Source organism: Psammomys obesus, unplaced genomic scaffold (assembly GCF_907164565.1).
Source record: "Psammomys obesus unplaced genomic scaffold, mPsaObe1.curated_primary_1811, whole genome shotgun sequence".
Classification (NCBI taxonomy): domain Eukaryota; kingdom Metazoa; phylum Chordata; class Mammalia; order Rodentia; family Muridae; genus Psammomys; species Psammomys obesus.
In genome coordinates, this window is record NW_026596134.1 from 13,191,324 (window position 1) to 13,202,860 (window position 11,537).

Sequence of the window (11,537 nt, forward strand, 5' to 3'; positions counted from 1 at the left end):
GAGATGCTGCTGTAAAGGAGAAGCCTTGCTGGAGCAGTTGGGGAAAAGCGTTTGAGAACAGAGGCTCGCTCGTTGTGCTTGTATCTCTAGAGGACCCAGCACACAACAGCATGTGGTTACTAAATGTTTGGCAGGACTGAAGGTTTCAAAGATGAGTTAAGTAGCTCGATAATCTGCTTCCAAAATTGACAGCTGGAGAAAAGCAACAGTGAAAAGATGAGCATTTCCAAGGTGATGTACCTGTACCCTCCTGCAGGGGCAGCACTGCTGTTCCACCCAACATGGAGACTCCTGCCTCTGCCACATTCTCATGGCAGGGTGACCTTTCAGCTGATTGGCATAGAGAGGCAGACTCTGCTACAGGCATCTGGTCAGTTATTTGGAGATGTATATATTTGCATATGTATCACAAATACATCACACACACATGAATCTTATGATCTAAACTTTGATTGGTTATAAAGTATTGATAGTTTAAAAATGATGCAGAAGTGTTTCACAGTGTACCACAGATAACAGAAAGGAGAGATATGGTAAGGGACTGATAATCAGCCACTAAGTGGAGGATTTGTTGTGTTCTGAACAGATTACCCATTTTTTAGTGAAGCTCCAAATTTTGCTGACCAGACTGGCGTATTTGAGTACTACAAGAATAACGAAGACCCCGGACAGCATCGCTCCACACTGCGTCAAGTTCTCAATCAACGACCTATTACCTGGGCTGCTGATGCCTCCAGCACAATCAGCATTATAGGCGATTACCACTGGTGTGTGAGAGAGATGCCCTCAGTGTATAACTTTGTGATTCTGGGTACATTGTGAGTGTAGAGGTTCCCATAGCCCTTCTTGTGTTAAGAACCTAAGGCAGGTGACCTCAAATGAGCAAATTAGTTTCCATCTCCTTCTCTCAGGTTATTCCAGGTTGATAATAACTGTGGTCATAGAAATTTAGCTTTAATAAGAGAATTGAGAATTTCTGGGCCCAGTTATAGTTTAGTATTTATTTGCAGGCCTTGTGATTTGAGTACTTTCAGTTTTACCAGACCCGATTTGTTGAAGTCGAGTTGCCACCTGCTGGACAAACGGTAGAATTACATTCCTGTAGCTAGTGTGGGAAGCTGATTAAGAAGCAGACCAGCTTTAATTGCTAAGGCTAAAGCAAGTCAGCCCTTTCTTCAGATATATGGTAAACATTACAAGTTATAATTCTTCCAGTTAAAACACAGTTGGAAAATCAAAATTTCATCTTCACATTTAATTTAGTTGTGGGATTTTAGGTTGTATTTTCTATTTAGGTTGTATTTCTAATTTCATTATGGACACATACACACCCACAGTCACTTTCTCTCTCTCTCTCTGTCTTTCTCTCTCTCTCATCACCAAGCCACCTTATCTAGAGACTGGAAGTTAGAAAAGTACAGAAAGTCATTCTTTTCTTGGTATTTCCCCAGTCTTGTTTATAAATCCAGACTCCAGCCCTGAGTTCTGACTTCAATTTTGAGAAACCTTCAGCATGCAGCTTCTGGAACCCTTACCTACATGGAACCATGCAGCAGCACCACTGAGGCACAGAGACATGTGTTTCCTATGCCATTTGGTGGCTTCCCTCCTTACACAACAGAAGTGACTGCTCTTCTCACCGTCTGTGACGTTGATGCTTTCATGAACGCTCTGATCATGGCGGAATTTGTGCTTTCCTCATTTATGTTAATGATTTTGTAGGTGGGTTTGGGCTTAAGGGTCCAAGGCGTGGGCCCCATTATCTTGGCCATCAATTTGGAAGCTAGCCACCATAGGAAATCTTACTTTTCTGTGTCATTCCTGTCTCTGTGTCCCTGAACACTCTGGTATACTTTCTTTAAATTCAAACTCTCCTATTTCTCAATTAAATGCCAAAAAAACTGAGACCCCCTTAACTGGAGTAGAGAGATAAGGTATAGCACTAGCTGAAGATTAACAAAAGCACCCTCAGGTAAATAGTTTATACGGGTTAGATAACTATACTCAGTCTTGGCAGTGACCTGTTGCAGAGGGTAGAGAGCTGAGAGAGTGGGGAGAGGAGGAGAGACTGACACCCTGGAAGGAAAGGATGTAGCAAGTAGCACTTGTCCTGTCAGGGATTCTCTAGCCCTGAGCTGCATTTCCCACATGCTGTTCTGTTCAGGGATACCAAGAGACTCCCCTGCACCGGAGTAGTGCCACACTTTGATGCTTAGTTTCCATGTTGCTGGCTTAGTTTCATCCTGTTTTAATTTCCAAAACTGTAACCTCTATTTGAGGCAGCAGTATTTGTTCAGAAAGCCACACAGATGCCATGCCTGCTACTGTGGGGCGGGGAGGGAATGAGAACTGGGTAGCCAAAGGCACTTCTGCAATTTCACAACCTCTGATGGCAGATGCATTGCTCTCAGCTTGTAGATTGAGAAGCTGAGGTTTTGAAATAACCTTTCATAAAATGACAGGACCAGGACTTGAACCCAGGCTCTGTTTCTGTGGGCTACGCCCGAAGCCCTGCTTTAATCGGCCTGTTTCTTCCTCACACTAAGACAGGGAAGATCAGTTTTGTGCAGGGCTGTTTGAGTAGAGCAGCCCTCCTTGCTGTGCATCAGAGCCTGCCTCTGCCTTACCTCTTGTTGAGAACTAGTGGAGTCATTTGAGCATGAAGGGCAGGCCTTGCTGAAGCGATATGTAAGAAGTTCTGTCTTCTAATGAGGTTTGGTTGTGATCTGAAGATTACTACAAAATAACTTCTTGCACACAGACGAATTCTCTGTTACTTTAATCAGATTTTTAAAAATGTGGAAGGTTTTCTTCTCTTAGAGTGACTAGGAGTATGGATGTGGAATATAAAGCACACTTTATATTCTTTATTATATACAAACTATTCAGCACATTCTAATGCAAGAACCAGTTGTTCAGGAATGTAATACAGAGAAAAAGAGAAAAAAAAACCCTTTCATTTTCTCTCATTCTTAACCATAATAGGCTTGTGGTACTGACAGTGTGTAGTTCACTTTTAAGCCTGTGATGAATGCGGAAGTGGGTAGATGTGAGTAGATGTGGGTAGATGTTAGTGTCTTTATGCCAGTCAGTGTTTACACAGGGAGGAACTTCCTGATGTCAGAGCATGTAGGAGAGATATGGCTTGACTGACTTAGTTCAGTCCTCCTGTAAAGCAGCCCAGAGAATTAAATGCGGCCCTTCCTGAGTGAGTACCTAAAATAAGTGCCCTTTAGACATACATACACAAACACACACATGCACACATGCATGAACACACTCTCATCCCTCCTCTCTCCTTCCTCCTATGTGTGGTAAAGTTCATCTGTGCACAGTTCACTTAAGAAGAAAGTTTGAGGAATGTAAAAGACATATAATTCAATGTCATCCTACCTCATGTCCAAAATGGATGTCTTGTCCTTAGTCTTACTTTAGATAAATTGCAGGATTTATGTCTTGACAATATGCACACTTTCTTCCTCTTTGCTGTTAGATAATTGCACATGACGTGGTGTTTTCAGGGATGATAGTTAGAATGCTGGCATTGTCTCAGAGGGAAAGTGCTGTGCCTGGTAACTAGCCCAAAGAGGGCTGACTCTAAAGGCTCTGATAGCTCCTGCCTGGCAAGGTCTTTCCCCACCTTTGATACACCCGTGGACCACTGAGTCCATAAACAGTGCTGTTTTGCAACTGTAAAGGCAGACGTCCCGTGAAGTGTAAAATGCATCACAAAAGGAGATATGCAGACCAGCATCATCATATTATTTGGAAAGGGACCATTCAAGCTCAGATTTACTGAGCTGACAACTGGAGATGGTATCATTGGGCTAAGCTAACATGAAGCCTTTGTTATATTTCAGTGGTCTTACTGCAGAATCAACACAAAATACTATCTTCATATGTTTTGAGATTTAGTTTTTATGTACTTGGGCGTTTTGCCTTCATGTATGTCTGTGTGCCATGTGTGTGCAGTCCTGGCAGCATCCAGAGAAGGCATCAGATCTTCTGAAACTGGAGTTGCAGACGGTTGTGAGCCGCTGTGTGAGTGCTGGGATTTGAACCAGGGTCATCTGGAAAGGCAGTCAGTACTCTTAACTGCTGAGCCTTGACGGCAGCCCCCAAACTGACTATCATATTAGAGACAGAATTTAGTGAGCTCTTTACTTGGGGGCGTTTAAATCCTGATAGATGTAAATGTACACACTAGCTTCATGTAAGTTCTGCAGCCATTGCTGCAAGAGCGGCATGCATCCCCGCTGATGGAAATAGGAATAAACCTTTCTGTTCAGAGTCACTGGAAACTGCCTTCATGGCACTGTACAGGTCTCACACTTGCAGGATGACATAGTATTTTTGAATAGCTAGACAAGAAACATGCTGTTATGGTGCTAAAACTTGTAAATATTGCCCAACAACTCACTAAAAGAATCAACAAAGTTAATCAATTTAGGCATGTAAAACTTAAAACAGCCATCAGTGAAGATTCTGGAAGTCCATCCGTGCTACAAGCCTAAGTAAGATGTAGCAAGTCACTCTTCCAGCTGAAGATTGGAGGCTTTTGCTGTACAGTGTCATGTTAGTACTGGATTATAGCATAACTGAAGAGGGTAATTGACTCTTTGGTTCTGCAGGACCAACATGACTGTGCAGTGTGATGTTTACATAGAGACCCCTCAGAGAGGAGGCGTGTTCATTGCTGGAAGAGTGAATAAAGGTGGCATCTTGATTAGAACGGCTGCAGGAGTTTTCTTCTGGATTTACGCAAATGGATCTTACAGAGTCACAGCTGACCTGGGTAAATGACATGGTTTAATGGCTCATACTTTGCCTTGAGACTGTCTGAAAGTGTCTGTATCTAGTGGAAAGAATGTCAACATGGCCCAGCAAGCATTAAGCTATTTAAAACCATAGCTATTTAATTTGTGAAGAGAAGGGCAGCTCAGGAAATGAGAAAATAGAAGGCTGTCAGGACATTCACGCGTGCAGTGCTGGGATGGTTTGTGAAGATCTGCGAGAAGCAGGGATGGGAGGAAGAATATCTGAGGAGGCACTCGAAAGACTAGAAACTCTAGTGCTATGGAAATCAAGGAATAGGTTCAGCCTCCTAAAATGTGGTGGTAACTTCTTCAATTCTCAGTCTCTCGACTGACCTGCACTAGTAACTTAAAAAAAAAAAAAAATCTGTTCTTTGCCCCAGCTCTGGAAATAAAATAACAAAAAGGAAACAGGAGGTGAGAATGTCATCATCATGTCACCCAACTAGGGGGTATGTCACTGAGTTTTTGATCCAAAGCAGAGCCAAAGACATGCATTCATTTTCCCAAGTCCCCAAAAACTAGTTAGTGGTGAGACTGGAACTAGAAGTTTCCATCTGCATCTCAGTCCCCTGATTTGAAACTGTAGTAGTTTTAAATCACCTGCTTGATGTCTAATCCTAGGTTTCCAGGCATTCAAATGTCATACATGCAAAATTAGTTTATTATTCATCTTGTAAGTAGATTCTGTTTTCGCGTGAGCAGATCTACTAGCTGGCAGTCTTTTGTAGTCTTATCCATGGGCTTAGATGCTGATATATCAGACAGTTAGTTTTAATGTTTATCTCATGCCTTCTGCTGTGATGCACATGTGTTTTATGGTGTAGAATAGAATCTTAATACATGCTTCTGTAGTGTATAGCTGAATGAGGGATTTTCCTTTCAAATCAATTGTAGATCTGGAAATGAAGGGCCAGTGTTAACTTAACTATATATAGCTGCCATTTACCAACCTCCCAGAGTTGTGTGATCCTGGGATTTAGGTTTTAAAAGTAGGCCAGTTGAGATATTTTGTTTTTCTTTGTGTGTGTGTGTATTTTACAGGTGGGTGGATCACATATACTTCAGGACGTGCTGATATCACAGCAAAACGATGGTATACACTCACCTTAAGCATTAAGGTGAGTATTGCTGATGAGAAAGAATGGGGATAAAATGTTTGTGTAACTTCCTAGAATTTTTTGTTATAAAACAAATGGAAGGATATGATTTAAGATGAAAAGAGGGAGCCTGCTATGGAATCACTAAACCCATCCATCCACAGGATAAAGTTGCATGTCAAAGTCATCTTATGAGAACCAGTAGTTGATTTTTTTAGACCAATCTTTTCTTTTATAACTTTGTTTTTGTGTTTTAAATCGAGGGTATAATTGGTTAAGTCAGCAAATGAACTGAATTTTTTATTGTTCTTCAACCAAGAATATAAATAAAATTTATAGGAATATGTAAAATAATAGAATCTTCTTTCTGATAGAATCATTTTGCTTTAACCGTGAGCACAATTTTCTACAGTTTTTATTATTAGAGAAGATAACTAGAGTAATCATATGATAAAGGAAATCTAAAAACCATCATCAGCATCCGTGGTTGATCATGAGGTACTGACTGACAGCGTTCCCAAAGGATGCTGTGTAGAGAAAGTGTCTTGTAATATGTGACTCTCCCAAAGTAGTTCTTTCATACTTTTGTTTAGGTTGTAAGTAGAAATTGAAATTGAGATTCAAAGAACTTTTAAATTTGATCTCTGTTCCCTTCCAGTCACTAAAAATGGGAATTCTGACTTTTAAGATGTTTATTCATAAAGTTGAGGATCTAGTTGAGGTGTAGTGTAGTTTATTTGACCCTAACATTCGTACTGGACATAATTTGTTATAATGGTTCTTGAATAGAATGATCCCAGACACAGTTCCTGAATGCTTATGTGGTATTGTTGGCGAAGGCAAGCACTAAGAATTGCATTTTATTTCTTAAATGATTGTTGAGGATTTTATATAATGTATTTTGGTTATATTCACCCCTCCCCATTTTCTACCATGTTTACTCTTCTTCCCTACCCACATAATAACTTTGTGACTTCTTTAAAAACAACAGCAACAAAAACCCATCAAGTGCATTTATGCTGCCCATATCCTCTTGAGTCTGTGGTGATTCATCTGAGTGTGTTCCATCTGCTAGGCTCCACATGCACAGTGGAAACTGACCTCCTCTTGCTGTGGTTCTCAATTGCTACTGGCTCCTCAGCCAGAGGTGGGACTTCAGACCCACCTGTTCTCCACATGTTGGAATGCTGTCTGCCTTCGGCTTGCATGGGCTTCATGCATGCTGTCACAGTTGCTGTGATGTGGTGTGTACAGCTGCCCTGTGTTTTCCTTAGAGTCCCTCAATTCCTCTGCCTCCTTTTCCACCATGATCCCTGAGCCTTGGGAGGATGGGGTATAATGTAGGCGTCCTATTGAGGGTGGAACATTTATAAGTTTCTCATTCTCTGCACCTTACCCCAGGGGTAGGTCTCCATGTTAATCGCTGTCTACTGCAAAAGGAAGCTTCTCTGATGAGGGTGGAAAATGTATTAATTTTTGATTATAGGCTTAAGTCACTAAGAGTTGGCTTAATATTATGTTCGTTGAATGGAATAATAGTAGTGGTGGGATCTCTCCTGGATCTTATGATCTGTCTAGCCAAAATATTTTGGTCCTGATAATAGTGACAGGTAGGTAAGAGAAACACTAAAAGGTCTATTCCTAGGTCTAATTCTGTCACTAATGGGTTTTTGAGACTTGGGGCAAATCAGCTTAACCTCCGCTGCTTCTGATTTGGAAATCAGATCAGCCATGTTGAAATTCTCCCTTGCTCTGACTTCCTAATAGGGAAGTTAGAGAAGGGTGTGCTGAGTGGATGATGCTTGAGTTCAGATGTAAATGAGGCAAGGAAACAAGCTGAGCAGCAGTAAAGGCAGCTGGCCCCGCCTTGTGTAGGGAGCATCTGGGAAGCCAGGATGACTGGAGCCTGGGGAGTGGACAGGAGGCACTGTGTCCCCATGCTCAGGCTGTACTTTAATACGGTGTGTGTGTGTGTGTGTGCGTGCGCATGCAAGTGCATGCCTGCCCGTTGACCCAGTGCTAACAGAAGTGGCAGAGGAAGTCCAGGGAGTGCTTTTGAGATGGAGACAACTGGGCAGATGTGTTGTCAGAGGCATTGGCCTCACATTGGGTATTAGGTGACTTGGATTCAATTCCTGGCTCCTCTGGAAAATTTTTGACATGAAATTTCAGTCAGCCCAAGCATTGGTGTCTCCATCCATAAAATTAAAAAGAATTGCATTATAATTTTGGATCAGAAAGATTTGTGTTAAGTTTTGGCCTAATGGTTCAACTCTCAGGCTCTTTATCTTTTGAAAGTAGTTTGTTTTACATGGCTAGCTGTGTACTTGGAGTGCTTTTGAGTGTGTTCTCATAGTGTGCTATAGCAGTGGTAATAAATATTGAAATTTACCATTTACTGTGTGCCAGACAGTGAGAGAAATGTAATGGCCAGTTTCTGACAAAGCCATACTTGGTTTCTTTGCATCATTACTGGTAAATCATACCTTATGTGCACTTTGCTCCTACCGCTTTGCCCCATTGTTCTATTTAACCATGGCTACTGCTCTTCTGATTTCAGAGTAGGCAATCCATAATGGCTTTGTAGTGACATGCTTCTCGTTTGGACAAAAAGACTGAATGAAGGCCAATTTCTCCTCTGCCTGAGTGCACAGCCCTTAATTGAGACCTTAAGTACACAGCAGTTTGCAGCAGGCCTTTGGGCTCCAGCAATCTCTGGAGGGATCTCTCCACTTAGCCAAAATACCAGTAGTGCGATTGCAGAGTTATTTTAATAGGCTTTTGTCTGAAGGGTCATAATGCTATAAAATATTATAGGCCTAGTTTTTGGTCTTGATTTTGGGTGGAACATCAGGAAATGCCGGGGTTTAATGTATTTGGGGAACTGTTTTAATAGGTACTATTTATCAATTCTTTCAGAAAATTTTTGATGTATTTCATACCTTTGTAAAACACATGAAATCTATTTTACAGTTCTAGGTCTTGGGTAAGAGAGACATTTGTTCCACTAAGTAGCTGAGCTACATTCTTAAACAGACTTCAGAGCAACATTTACATTTTCAAGGGACATGTTTCTCTCTTCTACAGGGTTATTTCGCCTCTGGCATGTTGAACGGCAAGGTCCTGTGGGAAAATGTCCTGGTGAAATTCCCAGAAACTGGCTGGGCTGCGATCGGGACGCACACCTTCGAGTTTGCGCAGTTTGACAACTTTCACGTGGAAGCTGCTCGCTAGGACTCATGGGGCATCAAGACACGATTTGGATTTTTCTGTTTTTGATTTTGGTTCAGGGCCAATTCTAGTTTTGATGGAACTATATGTGCGCCTTTGAGGCTAACAGTAATGAAGAGTAAATAGGGGAAATGGTATATTTTTACTGAACCCTGTGAAGGATTTTATTAGAACTAATTCCAGAGGGAATGCTGATAGTGTTTGGCATTGTTTGTGGTAGCTCTTGAGATCTACTGTTTGTCAGTCCCATCCCTCAGGAGTGGTCTGGGTGGTTCTTGGCTTGCAGCCTTGCTCTAGTACCAAGCTAGGTCTTTCCATATTGCATGTAAATGATCATGCATATAGATGGGACCTAACGAACACAGAGGTGCATCTGTGAGCTCTGACCATGTGTCCACAGGAGTTGAGGTTTCCTTAGAAGATGCCTATGTTTAAGAGGAAGCGGATGAACCCTTGAACACTTCAACACATAGTCCTCTCTTTCTCTCTCCCTTCCTCCCTCATCCCCCTCTCTGCCTTCCTCCTCCCAGGATGATGCATTTGGAATTGTGTGAAATGATGTAGGGATGATTTGAAAATTACCTTATTAATAAACTTACTCCAAAGTCATTTTGCAGTAATAAAAATGATCATATTAATTAGGTTGTTTGTACTCTTTAATTTTCTCATTCCAACTTTTAAGTCTCATCACCCTTATAACTGTCTTGAGAACATTTTCCCCACATAAGCCAGTGCTGTAGGTGGGCCTACCCACTTCCCTGTTCATTTCTGGTGCCTTTTGTGATATGTCCTCACAGGGGACTCTGAAAACAGCAGAGCACTGGTGAATGCTTTTATCTCTCTAAAGTGGCAGGAGGGACCACCTAGCCTTTAACTAGCTCACAGACTGGGTCATCTAACATTTTTATGGATAGAAGCACTTACTACATTCCCAGTGTTTGTATTTAGGTGATAAACATGTTTCTCATTAGCATAAACATTAATGTAACTCCTAGAAACAAATTAATTTTCCATATGGGTAAAGTGAATTCTGTAATGCTTTATAAGGAAAAATTAGTTCTACTGCATGGGAATTTGTAGCAGTCTAAGATGGGTAGAACTACAGTGAGGTTTTGTGTTGCTTTTGAAAACTTGAAATCAAGTCTAAGTGATTTACAGTTTAGCTTTTTAAATATTTTTGAAAACTAACCCACAAGTATAATTGATGTATGATAGAATATTCCCATTTTAAGTGTGTAGCTTGATGTCTCGATGAATGTAAACATCCCTTGTGACCACTATGCCAGTGAAGCTACTGAATATTTCTAACACCCAGAGGGTTCTCTGGTGCACCAGTGCAATCAATTCCTGTCTCTGCTAAGCTCAGGCAGCATTGATATCTCTGTTGCTAACAATTTGCTTTGAAAGCATGAAAGTGACAAGGTGTGTTATGTATTTTTCTTAATGGCTGGTTTCCATCAGTATAATGCAGTGAGACTTGTCCAGGGTATTGTTTGCTGAAGTGACATGCTCCTTCATATTTCTGAAGAGAACTCCATTGAATGGATAGACCACAGTTTGGCTTTCCATCTCCAATTTTAATGATGTTAAAAATTATGATTTTAAATTATGATTAAAAATTACAAACCCTTCAAGAACACTTCAACAAATAGTCCTCTCTCCGTCCCTCCTCCCTCTCTCTGCCTCCCTCCCTCCAGGATGATGCTTTTGGAATTGTGTGAAATGATGGTTAACAAACTAACTCCAAAGCCATATTATGCTTTTTATGAATATTGTGATTTTATAATATATTTCTGTATTATAATATTGATAAATTATCCATAATGTTAATTTTAGGATATTAAACAATAAAACAGCATTTACGTACAAATCTTTCAGAGTATGCATTTATTTCCTCCCGATAAACTGGGGAGAAGGATTACTAGCTCTAATGTTAAGGTATTTTCAACTTCATGAGAAATCGCCAACTTTCCCCAAAATGCTGCTGTGCTGCTGTGCACCCATCAGCAGTGCTAAGGCCCGGATGACAGCATTCCTGCCTGGGCTGTGCACTGTACCTGGAATATATGAAGGTTTCTGCAGTACAGTTACGTTGTCTGTGGCTACAGGTGGTTTTGCTTCCTTCCCACTATGTCTTCTTTATTTCTGAGGTTTCTGCCCTGCTGTGCTGATGGAAACTTACAGGTCCAACAATGGGAAGTATTAAGGGCCTATTCCTCACCTTGTTTCCAGTCTTAGGAAGACTGTCTTTCACTATTAGTGTAATATTGTAGATGGTTTCTTTTTCTCTCTCTTTTTCTTTCTTTTTTATTTTTATATCCCTTTATCTAGGGAAAATTTCCGCTGCTTCCAGTTTTCTGAGATTTTAAACATAAGTAGGAATTAGATTTTT

General features: G+C 41.0%; 1 protein-coding gene across 1 annotated transcript in view; it reads left to right on the top strand.

Moving 5' to 3' along the window:
- The window catches only part of Galc (galactosylceramidase), an 82,959-nt gene extending 71,944 nt beyond the window's left edge, over positions 1 to 11,015 (top strand). The window contains exons 14-17 of the mRNA XM_055593146.1: positions 587 to 767; positions 4,632 to 4,795; positions 5,859 to 5,935; positions 9,002 to 11,015. Of these exons, the coding sequence (XP_055449121.1) occupies positions 587 to 767; positions 4,632 to 4,795; positions 5,859 to 5,935; positions 9,002 to 9,148 (569 nt within the window). The 3' untranslated portion in view covers positions 9,149 to 11,015. The remainder of the gene's footprint in view (positions 1 to 586; positions 768 to 4,631; positions 4,796 to 5,858; positions 5,936 to 9,001) is intronic.
- Positions 11,016 to 11,537: the final 522 nt, after the last annotated feature.